Source organism: Pagrus pagrus (assembly GCF_965226575.1).
Source record: "Pagrus pagrus genome assembly, chromosome: 16".
Classification (NCBI taxonomy): domain Eukaryota; kingdom Metazoa; phylum Chordata; class Actinopteri; order Spariformes; family Sparidae; genus Pagrus; species Pagrus pagrus.
In genome coordinates, this window is record NC_140200.1 from 4,487,004 (window position 1) to 4,508,650 (window position 21,647).

Sequence of the window (21,647 nt, forward strand, 5' to 3'; positions counted from 1 at the left end):
AACTGGACGTGTTTAAGTTTCACCTCTCATCCAACAGGCCTCTTCAAGATGAGTGGTGAAACGTGTTCAAGAAACTGAAACACGTCCAGTCGCCTACGATACAGCACTCATCTTCATCAACATGTTTATTCACCAGTGTTGATGTATGGACACATCCGATGAATGGCGGGTGCTATTTTGGAGAGTATATTCATCCATGAAAGCACATTGTAATCCATCTCTGCCCGCTTGCAGTGACACGAGAATACACACAAACGCACACTATTATAGCCTAATGTGCAACAAATTCTCCTTCTCCAAGATATGAATCCTATTTCGTCTTATTCTTAATTCAATCTTCAATCTCATGCATAATAAAACCTCCTGTCTCCTATTCATTTCAACAAACTCTGCCTGATTCACCTTCAAGTAACTTGGAATTTGATTCATCAATTGACGGAAGAGGTAAAAAAGCTGTCTTTCGTAATTTTGCAGCTTTTACGAAGTAGTGATAAGTGATGAATCATTTGCACCGCACTCTGCCAGAACATCACATTCTGTGATTACCTCTGGCTTTCATACAGTAGATCCGCCTAGGTGTGAAATTGTGTGTGTGTGTGTGTGTGTGTGTGGGTGTGTGTGTGTGTGTGTGTGTGTATGCGCAAGTAAGTGAAGTGGTTTTTTGAGGGACGCGCATTGTTAACAATCATAATCTGCATTAGCACTGTGTGTGTGTGTGTGTGTGTGTGTGTGTGTGTGTGTGGCTTACTTATGTAGCAGGGTGAGGTGAGGGTCTGTCGATCATTTGTGAACAGTAAACCGTCCATGCCTGTATATTAGGTGACGGATGCTACGTCATTCAGAGAGAATATGAGGGCTGCTAGAGTTTCTCTTCTCTCTGGAAGAAATTTGTGACTCTGTTTTTAACCACTGACTGGACAAAAAAACATGGATGATAAGTACGTGTCCAAACTGTCACCTACTGCTGATTTTTGGGCAGGAATATACCTGGTGATCATCGGTAAGTAGCCCACATTGCTTACTTCTTTCATGCCAAATCATGTCGACAGTTGTGAAAATCTAAAAATGCTCATTCAAATGCCAGTGACCATGAAGCTAAAAACAACAAATGGCTTTGAAATAGGGTTTTTTTTTTTTTTTTTTAACTCTGAGGGGAAATACTTATTTTGTGTGCTGGAGGTATAGGGATGGGAATCTGTAGGCACCTCAATATTTGATTTGATTCTGATTCAGAGGCTACACTGCATCTTGTGCATCAAAATGTTTGATTTCTATACCTGACAGATTTTTCTAACTGTGTGACTACTTGTTACTTTTAAAACATAGTGTCATCTTTACTCACACCTGTTACCAAAACGCAAGAAATTATTCTAGCTTAAAACTTAACAGTGACACACATTTCCTATTACTGACTTTCCTGCATCTAGACATAATCCTTCAAGAGAGTTAATTGTGCCTCTTTACCCACCTTCACCATAGACACTTTCAGGGGTGTGATTTCAGTGTCAAAATACCTGTTAAAGTCTTATTAATTCCACATTTTGTGCACGCTTATTGACCTTTTCAGAATCACGACAACACTGAGGACCAGGGTACAAATGTGCATAAAAACACACTTAGTGAAAAATGAGCTTCCGTCCTTATATCAGTGAACCGATCTCTATTTTGTCCTATGCGACAGTCATTTGCATTGGTAATATTGAATGTAAGAGATGTGTCACCAGTTAGATAAACATGTAAATGCAGCGAGGATAACTGCACCAAAAAGCCTACAAAAAGTAATATTTTACATTAATCAAGTAAATTAATGCTCATAGTGCCCGAGACACAGCACAACACACACCTTCCTCAGGTCACATCTGTAATTACTGGAATTTCTAAACAACTACAGTAAAAAATAATATCTGTGTAGGAATTGACACAGTCCTCTCCAATACTGTTTCAAGATTTCAAGATCCAACACCTTATCAGCATAATTGATTGGCATTCATCTTAGTGGGATCACTTAAAACAGAAAAACAGAAGACAAAAATAGTAAAGTTCCTCACTCATAGAGCACATCATACATTAAAACAGATGTCTAACCTATACGATAATCTGAAATCTTCAAAAAAAATCCAACAAAAAGGAACTCAGTGGATAAAACACTGACATCTGTAGAGAGATCTCTGACCGCACAATTATTTAACCTACAGAGTGGCCTGCAGTGCCATCTCTGGAGTGCTGAGGAGGTGGTCAGCTTCAGGATATCTTCTATTCTGGCACCTGTGTTTTCTGGTCTCAATGCCTCTTAGACTTCTAAAGAGCCTCTCTCACCTGGCGGACAGCCTTTCCAATTTCCTTCCTTCTCACAAAAGACAGAGACTGATCTTCTGTCTTCTGTTTCCAGTCAATCTTGACACATAACACGCCTCTACGAAAATTGGCTGCTGTCACCTACATTGTTACACCTTTCACAATTGACAAAAAACACCACTAACATCACAGCTGACATCTACTTTTTGTCTTCCATGACAATGTGGATAATTGGCATTCACTCCTTCGTCATTTGAATCTGCCGTAGTGACATTCATGACAACGAACGTTGCGAACAAAGAAGTCGAACAGAAAGGCTCGTCTCCTGGCAATGTGAAAAAGTCAAACGCAAATTTTTGGCAAGTTTAGTTTTTTGTGTTGAAGTGGTGTTTCTAACCTCACTTGCAAGCTGCAGCACAAGCTTTGCATATCACTACAATCTGTATTAACATCAGCCCTCCACCTCCCAAATGTCACACTATTTTTCAAGGTGCTTCTTTGCTTCAACCCAAGCACTGACACATAGGCGGGTTTAACGCTCACAATCTACAAGCATAAAACTACTTAGACACACATCCAAATCAAAATGTGCAGGTGCTGAGTTGAAGATGAGCAAAACTTGAAACAAAATGACGGATCACACACTGCAAGGCTCCAACATCCACTTGTTTAGTGCACCAAAGTAATGACATCTGCTCTTCATCAGACAGTTTGAAATGCTTGAAATTGTCACTACATTGGTGCAAGTCTGTATTGGAGGCTTGCAGAGTGTACGCTGTCTTTTTTCAAAAAATGTCCACTACAGTAAAGTGACAAAACATGAAATAAAAATAAAAGATAAGTACCAAATACAGCTCACACTATATCATGCTAGTGGCTTCCTTCTAAATAAATCTGTAAAATTACAGTGTTATAGGCTACACATTTTACCTTCAAGGTAACCCACTACTAGCAAACTAACATTACTCCAAGTGCAGTTAGCATTCAGGAAAAGCGAGCTAGTGTTACATTACAGTGTTAGCTACGTCACAAAACAAAAGCATGCTAAGAGACAAATGGTGTCCTTACTTAGCATAAAGATAAAACATTAATAATAACAGGGACTCTTACCTGAAAAGTGGATATTTGGCCAGGAATGAAGACTCTGAGCATGTTAAAGGAAGCTGCGTTCCCAAATGCAGCTCAACAGCTATCAGCTCTGCCTGATATGTGGTAGTTAAAAGCCGTTACTAAGCTGCTGACAGTCAAACATTATGAGGCATGAAACAGCATAATAAACATGAATATACTGTCAATGACTTAATACTGACAATACACACAGGCAGCAATATCCAGCAACAAAAACTGAGAAACACACTGCACTAGCTCACTGCCCAGCAAGATAAAGTTAGCTAACGAGTGGCTAGTAAACATAATGGAGGTTTTGGCTTCTTAAAGGTAATTTGGTGTAGAATAAAACCTGGACAGAGAGAAAACTACAAATAAATGCCAACTTACTGTAGCCCTCTCGTAGTTGCAGCCTACATGACATGCCTGTTAGCTTTAGCTGTGTATCTCCCAGCATGTTCTGGACCTCATATAGTCCTGAATATTGATATATCCTCACTTATTGCAATCTGCAGTTATGAAAAATGGATGCTTTCCGTTTAATTTTACATGTGCATTTGGCTCAAGCATTCCTACTGGCATGTCTAACTAGAGTGGAACCACATTGACCACAAAGAAATTGCGCAATTGGTGCAATTAATTTTAATTAAAGGATCAAGGATCACCTTGAAGACTTAACCATCTATCAATAAGATGAAAAATTAAAAGGCTGTATCAACAGATGCTTAGTACTAAAGTGCCCTGCAGGAGAGCCTGCTCCAGAAGGCAGCCTTGAATCGTAGGAGGTGGTTGCCGCACGTTGCCAACGTTACAAGAGAGCATTATAATGAAAGTGGGAAAAGGCATGAAGCATATCCGATTTATGCAAACAATCACAAGCAATGTTTAGTGAAGTGTAATTGTAAATGCAGGAAAAATATCTTGAGAAATGATAAAGCCCAGGAATCGAGAGGTTGAACTGAAATTACTGAGCAGAGGAGGAACAACTGCTTTCCAGTGGAATAATTGACATCAGACTAGACCTGTAGTGAGGAAGTGTTTTAAGAGTGTCACAGCAGACATGCTTGAGACAGATGTGGTCGCAACCCACAGGACTCAAAGGATCTGCCACCAGACACTAGTCAGGTGTCCGTTATGAACGAGTCTGCTCTGTAATCTCGCTCCTTTAAGTGAACATTATTTAAGGTTTTGATATGTAGAATCATCGTAGTCCGGAAATTATAAGGTTTAATATAATTATTTAATTGATATACGTGTACACGCACCCATCATGGGGCAAAACAGTGTTAAATTTGGCAGAAAGAGCCAGTTCTTTATGCTTAGCTGAGCCAAATGATCGGTTCACTGCAAAGAGCCAGAGTTCCCATCACTACCACCAGACACCACAGGGCCACCAGAGGTCCTGTGTTCCTGCCTCGAGGGGTCAGAGCCAAGTCTGATCCCTGGGGTGGCCTCCATGGATTGGACTTGTTCCAGCACATCCAATGGGATGCTCAATCCAAGTGTTTGGAGGTCGAGTCGGCACCATGACCTTCAAATACAAGACCACAGAATAAAGACCTCTAGCAGTAACTGACATTGGATTTGGTAGCCAGTGGGAGCCTGTTTGTGTAAAAGTACAGAAGAGAATGTGCTGTTTTCTTCCAAACAGCTGATGTTTCTGTGAATTCAGATCAGCTATGATGAAAAAAACCAATAGATGCACGTCGATGTCCATGTCGATTTACAATAAACACGCTTCATATTCATACCTTGTTGCCAAGGTCTGCCGCTCAAAGCATTTATGTACCAAATCATCATCACAAAACATATCTGCTAATAGAGACTGTGCACAAATGTCTTCTTGCAACAACAATGAGCTCGTGAATAATGGATGAGTGGAGTTCTCTTGTGTCAAGGTTTCTCTCGGAGAGAATATTTCATTATTGAGGGACGAAAACCTGATACGCTCTTTCACAGATTAAAAGGAACTATTTAAAAATGGAAACATGTCAACAAATATTGCACGCTGTGTCAATCAAATCTCCATAAGCTTACGCAAGAGAGAGATATTATGTAAACAGGTTGAACCCAGAACACATCAACCAATCGATCTAATGCTGCAGACATTACATTTTGTAATTATGGTCAAATATTTTTCTATTTTTAGAATCACATCATAGGAGTAAAATAAATAATCATCATTTTACGTGATCTGTCACACGCAAGTGGTTACCTGCTTAAAGGTGTAAAAGAGGATATCAAGATATCGGATTCTTCCTCTTTCTTTATATTATCACAACATAATTAAACATTTGAATAGCCAAAGTGCTTGTAAGTTCTAGGTTTGGTCCATTGTTGGCAGTTTATACTGTATGTTCCCTTAAATATCTATCATTGCCTCATGGGAAGAGCACATGCACTTTACATCACCCTTTGTTCATAAACATACTCTGAAGCTCGACATAATGAGGTTATTTTATATTAAACTGAACTTCAGTTTTGCACGGTCAGTCATAACTCAAACTCGTGGTTTATGCTGAACTTGCACAGCATGTGGTAAAAAGCCACAGTTTCTATGACTGTTCTTGTGTTCTTGCTTTTAAACTGAGCATATCAGACAGTTTCATTAAACATATTTAATGTTTAAATATAAACATATAGCTACAACAACAGCTACATATAGCTACAACAACAGCAGCTCATTAGCCTGGCACAAAGGCTGGGAACAAGGGTGAACAGCCTTATTGTGGTAAAGAAAATCAAATCCATCTACCAGCAGCATTAGAAATGCACACAAATGAACAAACTGTATCTCATTAGTTTGCCTGTGGAAAAAAGAAGAAGATATTCGGTTAGTCCAGCACAAAAGACTCTGGCCCAACCATGTGCTGTTTTTGTACTATTTAAAGGCAGAAGGATTATCCTAATAAAACAAAGCATAGACTCAAACAAAAATAATCCCTCTCCCCTTTTAGGCTGATTCTGGGCATGAATATTTGGGCAGTGGTGTGTGGGCCCTGTAGCTAATAACAGCATGCAGGGTGTGAGGGTGGGATTTGATAAGAACCTAAGGTGCCAGATCGTAAGCATGGATCCAAGAGCTAAGAGAGCTCACTCCGCCTTTAAAGAAATGAGAAGTAATCTGGTGTAATATGGTCAAAAATCCCACTTAAACCAGCTAAGATCGGGCTTTTGTGTGCAATGTTCACTTGGCATTTACACCTGGGTCAACTGACTCTGTAGTAGGAACAGGTTTTCGTCACCTCGGCTCAGCTTTGATGTAAGCGTAAGACCCAGGTGAACAAGCGCAATTCTGACGTATTTCCCGCCGCTGCGACGTGATGACACGATATCAGCATCCGGTGGTGGCCAGTAAATAAGGATACCGTCGTAAAATGTACAAACCGATCAACGTAACATCGTCACTGACCTCCACGCTGCCTACTGCTTGCGTGAGTTTACTTTAACTGGTGTTGTTCCCTGTTTCCAGCACAGTGATGTACAATGTCACGCTTCAGATAAAAATCCCAGACGGGCTGGATCTTCTCACAGAAACTTCAGTAGTAGCCGTATAATGTGTCTCTTGTAGCGTGGGTCCCAAAGGTGGGAAACATTACACAGAACATTTCCAATCATTGGTGTCTGTCTATCCGTCTCACGAACAGCCAGCCACAACACACTACTCTGCATTGTCTGGATTGAACCAAGCATGGCGCCAGAACAACCCTATCAGTAACCTCCGGGGGGAGGTGGAGAAAAACACACGGCGACTGAGGTCAGAGAATAGCAGCAGTTGTTCAGTTTACAGCACTGTTTCATGGACCCCCTCCAGTAAAGAATCGCATCTTATACTTAATCATCATAAAAACAGGACCACTGTGTGTCTTCTATGAATAGATAATGGATATAAGCATGTGATTATTGCAGAGAAATTAAATGGCATGCTCTGATGGATCTTGTACACTATTTTGAATTGAATTTTTTTAACCCAGCCACGAGGTTGCTTGAGTTGGGTCGATTATGGGTTGTTTCCTGCGATATTGGGTAGTTTAGTCTTACCCTGATGGTTGTGTTTCCCATTCAAACCCGCGTTTTGGAAAGAAATGACAGAAACTAAGACTTCACGTCGAGTATATAGGTTTTTTACCTGTCGTTTCACCAGTTAACGCAGGAGTCAACATGAGCGGCATGATGTTTGTTGGGAGAGAAGTGTCAAAATGTGTCAAGTCAGTTAATCTTGTGAAAAAACAACACAAATCAGCATGAAATTACCACGCAAATCTCTGTACAGGAATAATTCTACTTTCACACTGGATAAAAGAAAACCACTTATAACCACTCACATCTGGCTTTTGTCTTTCATTGGCATTCATTCCCAGGTCAAATGACCGCAATTGTAGGAGTTAATCGGCTCCAGGTAATAACAGCAGTGATGGAAACATGACACGTGGGGTGTGCACGCTTACTTTTCTAAGTAGCGCGTTAATACCTTTCCATCGGTCTCTGTTCGAGCAGCACTTGAACATTGTTGCCGGTGAGTTTGAAAGAGAGACTGAGGTTAAAGATGCGATAGTAAGAATTTGAGTTAAAAAAATCATTCAAATTATCGACAGAATGTGAAGAAGTAACAATTTTGTGCAAATGTATTCTGATCAATTGAAGTTAGCATGCTAACCAGCTAGCCTCTTGCCATATTATCAAGAGGTGATAGTCAGAAGGTAGACAACATCAACAATCCCAACGGTGCTCCAAAGCAACTACGACCACTTGCTGTATGGTCAACTGAGCTTACTAGCTAATGAGGCTACAGCTAGCAGCAGTAAGTGGTTGCTCTTGAGATATACTGGCCCTTTTTCCTTCAATTTAATGGGTGGTCAATTCTTACACACTGCACCTTTAAGCATTTTAAAAAGTAAACAACATTACTTTGTCATTAGTTTCGATGTTGCTTTATCTAATTTTGGTGTACAAATGGCTGCTTTTCTTGTTTCTCCATCCTCTTCCTTTTCTTTCCCGCAGCCATCCTCTCCATCGTGGGGAACGCGGCGGTCCTGGTCAGCGCAGCTCGTCGCATCGCCCTGCTCAAAGCTCCCGAGCTGCTGACGGTGAACTTGGCCGTAACAGACATCGGCATGGCCCTCAGCATGTACCCTCTGTCCATCAGTTCAGCTTTTAACCACGCCTGGATCGGAGGCGACACGTCTTGCCTCTACTACGGCCTGATGGGCATGATCTTCAGCGTAACCAGCATCATGACTCTGGCTGTGATGGGGATGGTCAGGTACCTGGTAACAGGAAGTCCACCCAAGACAGGTAGTGTAATCTTAGAAGAGATCTGAGCAGTTCTTAATGAATACCAGCCGGCTTCAAGAAATCAATGTTCAGAGGAAGCAATCAGTCTTATCAAAGGTCACAGGGATTCACCTCCTGATGTACATCTCGACACTGAATGATGACTTTTCATTTTTAGATTACAATAACCCGTTATAAACCTTACTGGTGTACTGATAAGACTAAAACATGTACACGTACTCACCCTAACCAGAGTCCAAAAGACCTCACCTCATTGATCTTTACACCCATGATTTATTGATCAGCACTCCCAGTTGAATCTTTGTTGAGCTTGCTGAACAAGGTTTTTATTGGGGGGGATGTTGTCTTCTTTGATGCCTTCAGTCCCTGGGCAATTGGTTTTAATAGGATCCCAAGCAAGCAGTACACACAGCATAGTCTGATGAATAAAACATTGATACAACTGATGCCCATAACTGACATTCACAGTCAATTTTCATACGATACATATGGCATGACCTTACTTGCCAGAAAGGACCACACTGCCTAATTATGTATTCTTGTCTCTTATCTCTTGCATAGACACTGTGACTGGGGAACCATTCGCATCATTAGTTTGGTCATGCCACGTTGATAATATACAAGCTCCCGTCTTTGGGCATACCCATGAGCCCTTCGTGCCTCAGCAGAAACTTAGGCATTGCTGCATTCGCCTGGCTGCTGCCACAGGCACAATATTGAAGTGTGAAAGGATAAGAACAGAGTCAACAAAGGCAGTTTCTTCTGTAGAATGTAAATTAGGCATTACATACCTGTACATACGCTCCCAAAACATAACGCATCGATTCTTAAACATGTTAAAGATGAAAAATGAAGCTAAATAAAGTTAAAGCTGACTTTATTTGGATGTATGTTCATGTAGGATTAAAGTGGGTGAAAAATGCAAATCCAAATACGTTGGGTACAAGGTGCTCTAGTGACAATGTGCCGCACACAGTTATAAAACCCTGAGTATAGCTTTGAAAGATCTCAGTACTGAGACTGAAGTGATTTGATGTTCATATCTTCATCAGATCTTATAAATCCACGCACGTTGACTTTCATTTCTACATCTAACGCACAACATCCTTCACTAACAGAATGTCGATATCTGCCTTACTCTGTATGCTATGCTGCATATAGTTTCCTTTGCAACCTTCTTATAGATGCCTGCCATGATAATTGGCACAACAGGGAATAAGCAGAAGGATATTCGGTGCACTTAGGGTTGGAGATGGGAACTGGATTTATATGTGACTGCTGTAGATGAATTCTCAGCTATGAGTGCAAATTGATGTCGTTATAGCTGATCAGTCCGCTATTAGGCTGCATGTTGCCTGTAAGCAGTCAAGGGAACCTTGAACCGAAAATTGATTATTGTGAGCCCATAACAGTGGGAGGAGACCTGTGTACGGCTCCCCACAGAGCTGAAACATCCACTGATATTGTTTATACGTAATGTTCAGCTGATGATTGAGTGTTCCAAGCTGTATCTAGGGGTGGTGACATATGTCCTTTGTGTGAACTCACTTAGCCCAGCAGCTAACTAAACCTAAGAGGCCTTAATGACTCTGTAAGGAAACTCCCACACAGGGTTTAAAAAGCCTGCAGCTCCCCTCCAGTTAGTTAGAACTGAAGAAGCCTCCTGGATGAGAAGTGAAACCATGACCCGGATCAACATGCTACCAGCTGACTATTAACTTCACTCGTATTATACTTTCTTCTCTTCTTTGAGTGAAAATCCGGAACTACATAAGTGGTGCAATTTGCCTTTAATGTCAAGATGGTGAGGATCGGCAGGGCGATCAGAGAGACTGTGAAGTGTTGCATTACCTTGGCTGCCCTTCACAAGAAGCAGACATTAAAGTGATGGAGTTACTGTAAAGGAGTTGCCCCCCGTGCTTTCCTTTCAGTCTCACATTATTTAAGGGAGTAACATCCGAACGGGCAATTTCAGGTATCACAATTTAAACTAGAATTATACCTCTGAAGTAAGTTTGCACATCTATTTCTTTTACACTTGACTGAATTTAAAATCTGTTTGTGTCCAGGTTTAAGGTTCCAGCGGAGAACCATCATCATGGTGATCAGCGGGATCTGGCTGTATGCTAGTCTGTGGGCCTTGTTTCCTCTGCTGGGCTGGGGCAGCTACGGCCCGGAACCGTTCGGACTCGCCTGCTCGATCGACTGGACCGGCTATGGGGAGTCACTAAACCACGCCACCTTCATCATGACTCTGTCGATACTCTGCACATTCCTCCCGTGCCTGGCCATCGTCTTCACGTATTTTGGGATTGCCTGGAAGCTGCACAGGGCGTACCAATCCATCCAGAGCAATGATTTTCAATACGGCAATATTGAGAAGAAAATCACTCTTGTGAGTACAAGATGATCGATGCTGTACAGTGTATCCCTTCGGTTTTAGCTGACTGATTGGATCTTTTCCCATGAGAGAAGAAAGCTAACGAGCTGCTGTCTTGGCCAGGCTTCCCTTGACACCATTGTGTCTCAACGGGACCGACCTGGTTAAATAAAGGCAAATAATAACTTAACTTAACTTGTGAAATGCAGATCCTTTGATTACAGTCCTTAACTGTAATTAAAGACAATAGGTGTGTGTGTGTGTGTGTGTGTGTGTGTGTGTGTGTGTGTGTGTGTGTGTGTGTGTGCAGAACTTTATTCTTATACACGTACTCTAGGAACAAAATAATAATATAGCATATTTCAAATTGGTGCAAAAAGAAGATTTACATAGAGAAGCAGGGACAGAGAATTTAATAATCACGTCTGTCCAGGTTTTTCTTTTTCTTCATTCCTCTTCTTTCTAATTGACATTTATATATTTATTACATGCAAATAAATACACACATCTGTTGCAAATGCTCTTCCAGTTACTGGGCAAATTAAATTACTGTAGTGTGTTTAATACAAATCACTATAATACAGCGCAGTACAGTATGTAAGTACAGTTTTACTGTAGTTCTTTCCCTGTGCGCATTTGTTTGATGTCTCCATCACCTGCAGCCTCGACTGTCTCTTGGTGTTTGAGTACACGAGGTAGCCTGAGGAGCGGCAAGTTTCGCTGCTGCAGCACGGTTGACACAATAATCACTGGGTTAGTGTTAGGAAAAGCTCATTCTGCCTGGAAGTGAATGTTTCTGTTACCATGACGTCACAGTGATTTGTTCTATTGGCCATATGTGAGCGAAAATTGTAACGTGACTTGAAAAAATGTGTCCTTCCCCGTCTCTCTCGGCTGCCTATACATGCCTGTGGATGATTTGCTTCTTCGCTCTTCTTCTTCTTCGCCTCAACCTCTGGATATGACAGTCAGGTCATGAGCGCGTAATGTGAGCGTGATATGACACGTATTGTAGAAATAGTATTTGTCATTCTCTTTTTAATTATGTTCCCATTTCTCCACACTGATATAACAAAATAATATTCTATTTGATTTAAAACCTCGTAGGTGGGAGAAATGTCTCAGCAGCAGCAGCTCTGTTTATTTCATGTTTCCCTCTGGGCTGTCAAATGAAGGCATGCGTCAAAATATGCAAGATATCAACTCTATTTTCTTTTCTGTTTTTCCTTTTTTTGAAGATGATCATGCGAACGCATTGCTTTGTCTGTGAGGCCCCCTGGGAAACGCTGTTCAAAGGATGTGGCTGGGATTATTTATTTTTTCCTTATTGCCAGGGTGAATTATCTCAGGCACACACCACTGACATGAGGTAGTTAAACAAAGCCTTGAGGCTGCTTTATAATGAGTTAGGTGGAGAAATTCAATAATTGACAACACCTACATCTTCATACAGAGGAAATATGTGAATTTGCTACATTTGCACTGAGCGCTGAACTCAGATCATTTAAGTTTCAAAGCTGAAGGTGGATACTCCATACGGACCAAATCCCATAAAAAGACCAAAACCAACAATGCTTTAAGTAACCTGGTAGTACTCTTAGTGTCTCTTTTGACTTCCCCACCATGTCTGAAGAGCTCAGCCAACTTCATTTGTTCCCATTGAAGATGTAAACTGAATTTAAAGGTCTGTCAAGTGTTGCTGTTATAGGGGATTTAAGCCGCAGGTGTTCATTCTTTTGATTCTGATTGTAGATCTGTGGTTAAACTCTGGTCAGGTTATAGGGAACGTGACCCTGCAGGAAAACTGAGGAAGGGCTTGACAAAGATCAGAAGAGAAAGTGTTTCTCTGATCTGCACGGTGGTGCTTGACGGAGCACGGGAGGTCAGCGACGAGTCACCGCGCGTACACATCTGGGTCTCTGAGATGACAATAGATTTGTTTGTGTGGAAGCAAAATGCCCTGTGGCGATGGCAGTTGAGTGTGCCTGAAACATTTATTTTCACCTCTTTCTCCCACTCTCGTGTTTTCTTTTTCTTTTTCTATCAAATGGGTTCCAATCAATTTTTAACATGCTCCATAGCTGATGGATGAGGATGCATCAGTCCTGTCTGACTGAATGAAAATCCACCTTTTCGCTTAAAAAGGAAGTAGACCACTTAAATATTCACTTTATCGCTTATTTTCCCCCAAACCGCTCAAAGCAGCTTTAATCTATTACGTGTTAGAAAGTGCAGTGTACAGCCACCACGCCGCTCCCTGTACCACCTGCAAGTTATGTAACAGCATGTGGAAAGTGCTGCAGATGACAAAGTGCACTTTTTATGCATTTATCTTTTTAGTTTTAATGATACGTAGCTCCTTAAAGATACTCGTCTGATGTGTTTCCTACTTGTGAAAATGTTCTATTGCTTCCTAAAAGGCAGTTACGTTTATTGTAACCAGTGTACGGATGGTCTGTCGAGCATTTCATATTTACATGTGTTACTCATTTGATCACTCAATATTCCTTGATGTTAATGATGAGGAATATTCAAAGGAGGACTCTATTAGTCTTTAACAACGGCAATGGGGAATTGAGAAGCAGACATGTGTAGGAAAGAAGCATCAGCAAATCCTCTGAACATCAATAATCATCATCCCTTTACGACTTACGTAATATGATAGACAGTCGAATCCCTTGGGTCCAACTAGATGGACTGCGGCTCATTCCGCCTGACCTCATCGAGGTTTGAATTACTGCACCTGCCAGAACAATGGCCTGTTGTTTCATCTTATCCTTATAGCCATGGCAACACAGTGATTTCTGCTTCCCACTCGTGCTCAAAGGCTGAGACTGTTACCTCAGATTAACACACGGCTGAAGAAAATGTAGCAAGTTTTCTCTTTCTGTCTTTCAGTTTTTACTTTATTAATGTCAACACTTTCCTTTGGTTTGGTTAGGTTTAGGTACAAACACCTTGTTTTACCTGGCTTACCTGGCTCTTTCATCTGATGTCTCCATCAAAAATATCTGGTCATTTCATGCACAGAAATGTAGAAACACCATCTTGAACAGTGGTCTCTGACTCGGTGTCCTTCTCGCCCATATGTTTTTTACGTCACCACCATCTCCTCCACCTCCCGACATCAAAATCAGCTCTCGTACGTGTGAGCGAGATATAACATGTATTGTCACTTTATAACCCTTTTCTGATCGAGTCAAAGTCAAATCAGAGTGTTTATTCGTCAGATGCGCGGTGTAACACGGGGTCATTCTGAGCAAGTGACAACTGCGTCAGGCAACAGATGTTAAGACGATCACAAATGAGGAAAGATAAACCTGGAATGAAAAGCAAAAATAGTAAAACAGTGATAACATTAGCATAACAGATGGCATATAGTAAATGTACTGCAACATAATATATCATTATTATTTTAAACCCTTGTGTTTTAAAACTGATGGTAGCAGTAATGACGCACACAGCAGACTCAGTGTAAGTGTAATAGTGCCAGTGAATATGTCTTCAAAATTGTAGTGCTGTACATTGAATGTGCATAGGACGTGACCAGGGCATACAATGAATAATGTTCCTAGCTGAGAAGCCTGACGGGCCCGGGGGAAAAGCTTTGTGTGGGTCTGGTAGTCCTGGCTCGAATGCTGCGGTGAAGTCTACCAGAAAACAGTAGGAGCGCTTTATTCTTTGACGTCACCTGATTATAATGATGTTTTGTTGCTTTCAAGCTTTATACTATTTTATTTTTATCTAACTAATATTCTGGGGAATGTGTTTGAGTTGGTTGGTTTGTAACCTAGATTGTGCAAAAACTAATGAAATGACTTCCATGAAACTTGGATGGAGGACGGCTCTCGGGCCAGAACAGGCCCCGCTAACTTTTGGTGCAGATCCAGATAAACATTGTCCTTAATTCCCCGTTGAATAACTTTGGGGATAGAGCTAGTTAGTTTAACTTAGCACAAAGGCTAGAAACAGGGAGAAAGTCCAACAGTTTCTACACTTGGGTTTTTGCACAGATTAAACCAAAGCAATATGACAGTTAAATGTGTTTCTGCTACCACTGGGCGGACCCAGGCGAGCTGATTCCTCCCCTCTCCAGTCTTTGTGCTGAGCAGATTTAGCTGGCTGCTGCTGGTAGAGTGATTTGTATAGTGGTGTTGATCTTCTCATGCAACTCTCAGCAAGAAATCAAACAAGCTTACTTCTCAAAATGTCAAACTATTCTCCTAAATTATTTCTCAAATCAGCAGGTGGCTCGCTTTTTCTGACTATTTTTCCCTCCTCTCCTTCTCTTCTCTTACCAACCCCTCTCCCATCATTCACGGAAACTCACATCTTCCACACACGCCTCTCTTTTTCGATTCTCCTTCCTCCCCTCCCCTGTACTTTCATCTGCTCTGCTTGCTTTCAGATGGCTGTGATGATCAGCTCAGGCTTCCTTATTGCCTGGACCCCCTACGTGAGCGTCAGCTTCTGGAGTATGTTTCACTCTGAGGAGCAGGGCCACATAACTCCATTCATCACCCTGTTACCATGCCTCTTCGCGAAGAGCTCCACCGTATATAACCCTGTTATATATTTCATCTTCCAGCGTACCTCCCGGCACGAGCTCCAACGCCTCCAGAGAGTGATGTTTTGTTGTTCCCATCCAGTCGATTCAGCTGCTGAAGTAGAGAGGCCGGGGGACCAATTGGGAAAAGGTTCAGACTGCCCCATTTATGGAAATGGGACTGATGAAACATGTGTGGGTCTAATGGGAGCGCCGTGCAATCAGTCTGGGAGTCAGGTGATGACTCTGGGATAACGCTGTACGTGATGAGGTCTTCCTGCTTATACGACCCGTTTCTTTAGGTTGTCAATGCCCAATCAGACCGAGCGACTGCAAATGCACTGCAGTTTGTTTGTGTTCAATTTGTAAAAAGAGCATCGGTTGCATTATTTTTAATTGTAGCCCCTGAACTATCTGTCCTTAGCCTTTTATCGCTCTGAAGTAAATTCTGTCTTTAAATTTGCTAAAAGACGCTTCCTAGTGTTTACAAATCTTCATATAAAATGGACAGGCAGAGGGCTCTTGCTCTGGCTCAGATAAAGGTAATTCATGGTTTTTTTAAGGATTAAGTTGTGGACAGTTTGATAATCTGCTGTTAAACTTTTAGTTTTTCAACTTGAGGCATTCAGAGTGTCCTGTCAAAATGTGAGGCGCTTGGCAGTCTGTTGAATCGGGCCCAAAGGAATATAATTCAACATTTTAGGAAATTTCTCTATTTGCTTTTTTTTTCTTTGCAAAGACTTAGATGAGAAGGTAAGTACCACTCTCATGTCTGTATGCTTAAAGCTAGAGCAAGTAGCCGATTAGCTTAGCAGTGGGAGACTTGAAATAGGAGGTAAGAACTAGCTTGCTCTGTCCAAACGTTACCACATCCCAAAGCATTATATCTCATTGCATAGGCTATTTAAAGGTGCAATATGTAAGAATTGGCCACCTGTTGAATTCATACTCAAATCGAATAGGGGCAGCACAAACTACTGCTAACTCCGGCACCGGGACAGGCCGAGGCTAGCTGCTGTCAGCTTACTCACTACAGTAGATATCTCTGCAACACAATATAAAATCGTCATACCATTTTTTTTTCATCACAGTCTGCTGATAATTTGAGTTAATATTTTGAACGTTTTCAACTAAAATTCTTACACACTGCACCTTTAAGTACAGACGGTAGAGAGGTATCGAACTTCCCATCTAACCTTCAGCAAGAAAGCAAAGTCAAATTTCTCAAAAGTTGGTGGATAAAATTGAAATAAAAGTTGCTTTCTAGCAGTTTTTACTACTAAAGAGCATTGTTGAGAGAGAGAGAGGAAAAAAAAAGAAGTGGAAGTATTATTGTTTATTTATGACTGTGACCTTCCTTTGGCCTCCTGTTAACTATATCCATGTCTTTGGTGAACTCTGACTATTATTCCCACGGCAATCCGCAGTGTACATGCTTCATCGTTTCACCCCGGTATGCCGAGCACGAGGTCAGAAAATGGTTAATGTCAGCTTTAAATTATTATGATACCAACACCATATATCAGGGACCTCCAGGCCTGATAGCTTGAGCGGTCTCGTAGACAAACTCGTTGGCGTTTACTAAAGCCATTTATCCAAAGTCTGAGCGATTTGCAAATCTGAACTCCTGCAGCTTTCACGTTACACGGTTTTCCTATATCTCCATCGCGTTGACATCGGTGCACGTGAACAATGCAGCACAGATGGATTGGGGTCACACATTTAAATATTCTTCCTCGTGAATTTCGCCACGGGGGACTCTTAATACCCACAGTTTTTGTGCATATGAAAAAATGTGATTTGTTTATTCTATCAGATTATGCTAATTGGAGCTTGAGGAACAGATTGCAGCACCGAAATTCCTGCATTAAAATAAATGGAACTATAAATAAACGATAAATTGGCTGGACTGGAGGGAAGAAGGGTTCGTATAATGAGGCCAGCAGGGGTTATCTGTTCTACACAAAGACTCAGAGGGGCCGATTTGTCGAGCCCAGATAAAGAAAGACTGATCTGACTTTAATTTGTGTCATGTACCATTAGTGGAATGCAAACAAATTGACTGTACCCATAGTGCTGTGACCTGAATGATCTCAACACACATCTGTTAAACATGAAAATGTCCTTTTATTGACTTCTGTGTGCTTATATAGAAATCACAATAAAGAAAAAGGCAATACATCCTCAGTCCTTTTCTTTATTCAGTGCTCCACAGCTCCTGTCCCCTACCTGAGATATTGATTGGTCATTATTGGTTGGGATGTGTTTGTTTTTGCTCTGAGTGTGAGATGTTTTTTACATTTATATTTGAACAGGCTACATTTATTTAATATAAGGGAGCCACCGACTGAAGCTTAAAGCAAATTGATGAGGACAAAAACTTTTGACCCTATAATTGAAGGTTTAAGCAAACAAACGTAGAACATATCGAGTGATTTATATATTTATATACTTAAACACGTAGCGTAACCCGAACCTGAACCCTAACACCTTTGGAAATAATTCTGTAGTGCCTGACCAAGACCAAATAAAGGGAGCTTCAGCTGCAACATCATTTTGCAACATAAAGGTAACTAAGGCTAAAATGAGGTGTGACAGGCTAGGGGCTGCGCAATAAGTTCGACCTGTCCATCCACTTTGACTGCGCCTGAGCATCAACGATGTAAAACAGCCCATCAAGAGCAGCAGCTTGATCCGAGATGTTGTGGTGGGGACAGGTCTCTGTAAAGATTTAGGCACAATGGTCTCTGATTTCCCTTTGCTTGGCCAATTGCACCCATTTCAATTTCCTGCTACCAGACATTAGCCACGAGCAGCATGAACATGCAGCATTAACATGGCTCCCGTCTCCTCCCGGGGGCGGTCTGGCTGTGAGCCAGACAGCTAGCCAAGGCGGTCAAAATCACATACTAGCACTTTACAGCGATCTACTAAGCTATACTTACATCTGTCATTTGGCTTGATGGTAATTAAGTGTTTTTCTTTGCTCTGTCAATATACCTGCATGGACACAGAATGTTGCAATTAATGGGGCAGGTTAAGAGACCTTTAACGTCACACTCAGAGGTCTAATCAATGTGCAACACTTTGTTCATGCTAGTGGTTTTCTGAACATAATGTTTCATTGTCACTTAAATCAATACTGGGGCCATAAAGGTTGGCTTCAATATGTTTTTCTTAACATCAGGACGTGAGCTCAGTGTGAATTTAAATTCAATTTAAATTGAATTTGATACCTTTCTCTCCTAATTTCCATAAATCCAAGTCATTTACAGCCACATTACAAGTCAGAAAGATGAGAAAGAAATGTAATAAGGAGAGCACAAGGACATCTTTTGACATACAAGCTATGTAGAATGTCATTATTTTAACGACATATTAGCTTTATTGTAATAATTTTGAAGGAATCAGTACGACACTAGTGAAACAGTTGTTAAGTACATAGAGTAAAACAATATTTGGTGATAAAGAGAGTATTTCATCGCCGCCGTTAATAATGAATTAGATAAATCGTGTGATATTTAAATTTAATGAGGAAAACTGTAGCCGCACTTGAAAGGACATTGCAAATAAAAAGAGATAAATGGGGATATCGTAGCACTGAAATCAAAGACACATAATTTAGTGAAAAATAAAAGCACTTGCAGAGGGAATTCAGACTCATGACCTCAGCATGTATGTGTAAATAATTAAATACATCTATAGAACAGAAGTTAACATGGTGCTGCAGATTAAAGTCTTTATTATGCAATTACCATGTAATTCCAGCTCTTTTGAATAACACGCGGAAACGATTATCTCACCTTTGACAGCTGAGAACAATAATGACAACCTGTTGATAATCTACATCCTGTCAGCACACCTTAGCTGTAATTAACACAGCAGGGTAACATTTTATAATAAGCATCATTAACAAAATGGCAAATGTATAGTTATTAAGCTGTTGTTTTTTGTAAAGTTGATCTATACATACTGTGTCGTTCATCTATAAACGATATCTGGATGGTCATAATAAAGTTGCAACTGATGCTTAATTAATGGTTTATAAAGCATTTTTTTATTGTCTGTTAACAGTCAGATAACTATTAAATAAAGGTTAATTAATCATAAACTGACCTTTTATTCATGATTTTTTTTTTTTTTTAAGCATTAGCAGTAGCAGTTAGCGCCCCCACAGCAGGAAGAAAAAACCTGAACGCTAAGCGCTCGCATCACAAATGATCCCCCCTCCCCCTGATGACCACCACTGATGAGGCCATAGTTGTGGTAATTAAAGCGAGCTTGTTGTGGCGTAAACAACCCGCTGTATTTCCATTCAGTCGTGTCTACACATCTTTCCAAACCATTTTCAGTGACAACCCAAGTCAAATCAATTTTCTCTGCCTCATTAAGCATTTCAGCGCTTAATGTTTTCAAGGCTGCATCATTGAATTCAGTGTTTACACCAATTTGCAGTCTCTCTCTGCTTTTTTTTTACTTGAGGTTGTATGGGTCAATAATTTAAGACCCAGTCATTGTGTGAACAACAAAATCCTCTCTCAGTCAAATATGAATATGTGTTATGCTGTTTACCTTTGGCTTTCTACTTTCATGCTTTCATGTCTCTCTGCTTTGACATGTCAAACAAATGACATATTCTGCTATTCCAGTGACCTTTAGATGTCCACTAACAGCTCTTAAATGATAGACAGCAGGACTTTAAGTCAAAAGAAAAACAAAAGACATTCAACACAGAATTGGCTAACATGATTCTGATTTCAGGCTGAGTTAATGAACTGAAATGAAATTAAATACCACAAACCAAATTCTGTTTCATCCATTAACGTCCATTTTTTTTGGGCTGGCTGAAAAAATCTCTGAGACAGATATCTCAGACCCAGGACAGATAAAACTAAAACTATCTGCATGGCTAGAAACTACTAGAAGTATGTTGATAACAGACAAAATGCAGGATCGGCTTATAAAAAGCAGTGCCCCTGCTTGGTATATACTGCACTGGGTACCTTTAACCACAGACTAAATGATGACGGCAGTTACTTTGACGACACAAAGACTGATTGCAGTGTCGAATGCTTTCTTCTCCACGGAGAAAGGAAGAGAATCTGGTCATTAGCAGCTCCTTTTGAAAGGAAATCAGCACCACTGTCAGGCTGTCAACACCTTATATAATTACAACCTGGAGACCCCCCGTTAGTTTGATGATTTCAAAAATATTTTCTGAGTTTTTTTCAAAGAGAGAGCCTACAAAGCCAGAAAAACCTCTTCCTTGAACGATAGACACTAATTTGTTTTAGCTTTGTCTATACTGACTTCTTATCTGTAATTAAATAAAGGGTTTGTTCAGGGATGTGAAGGGATTTCCACATTATGGAAACGTAAGATTAGAAATAAAATACACATCTATCACATTCTTCTTCTCTGCATATCGAAATGTGCTGTGGACAAAAGGAAAAACCTTCCCGGTCTCCTCATCATACTCAATACAGCACAAGCAGCAGCAGCATCTTAATTAGTTTCTGCACAGAGGAGACGGCTGTGAGAGGAGAAAAGGACTCTTGAGTCTCAACAGCTGATGCAAAAGATGAAAGCACAACCATGATCCAAACCTTCAAGCTAAGGGGTGTTGAGGAAAACAAGATCTTGCGTCCAGGATGGTTAGGTTAGGTTTCAAGTCTGTTTGACATGACCTTTTAGATATGAAATGTCAAATGTTATAATTAGCATCTATCACAGAAATAGGAACATATACCCACCACACACCTCACATGAACGTGTATCTCTTGCTTCAGTGCAATAATTCCAAGCAATACACTGCCACATCTGAAGTCTTAATTCAACTCTCTATGTTCATTCATAAATTCATATATTTTATGGCCTGTCTGGGCTGTAACAACAAGATCTGAGTACAACATCGACACATTATCACTTTACAGACTTGTCACTGCCCATTCCTTACCGAAGATGTGATTTGTTCTACGTATGAGCGAAATGCTGCTGCTTCCTGTCGAAAGTACGGTGAAGAAA

At 40.7% G+C, this 21,647-nt stretch overlaps 1 protein-coding gene across 1 annotated transcript; it reads left to right on the forward strand.

Annotated features, from left to right (window-relative positions):
- The first annotated feature begins 926 nt into the window (after positions 1–926).
- opn8a (opsin 8, group member a) lies at positions 927–17,696 on the forward strand. The gene is made up of 4 exons (XM_084377826.1): positions 927–1,000; positions 8,404–8,697; positions 10,767–11,092; positions 15,486–17,696. Exons 1-4 carry the CDS (start codon positions 928–930, stop codon positions 15,876–15,878), a joined length of 1,086 nt encoding a protein of 361 aa, XP_084233952.1. The 5' UTR covers position 927; the 3' UTR covers positions 15,879–17,696.
- The last annotated feature ends 3,951 nt before the right edge of the window (positions 17,697–21,647 follow it).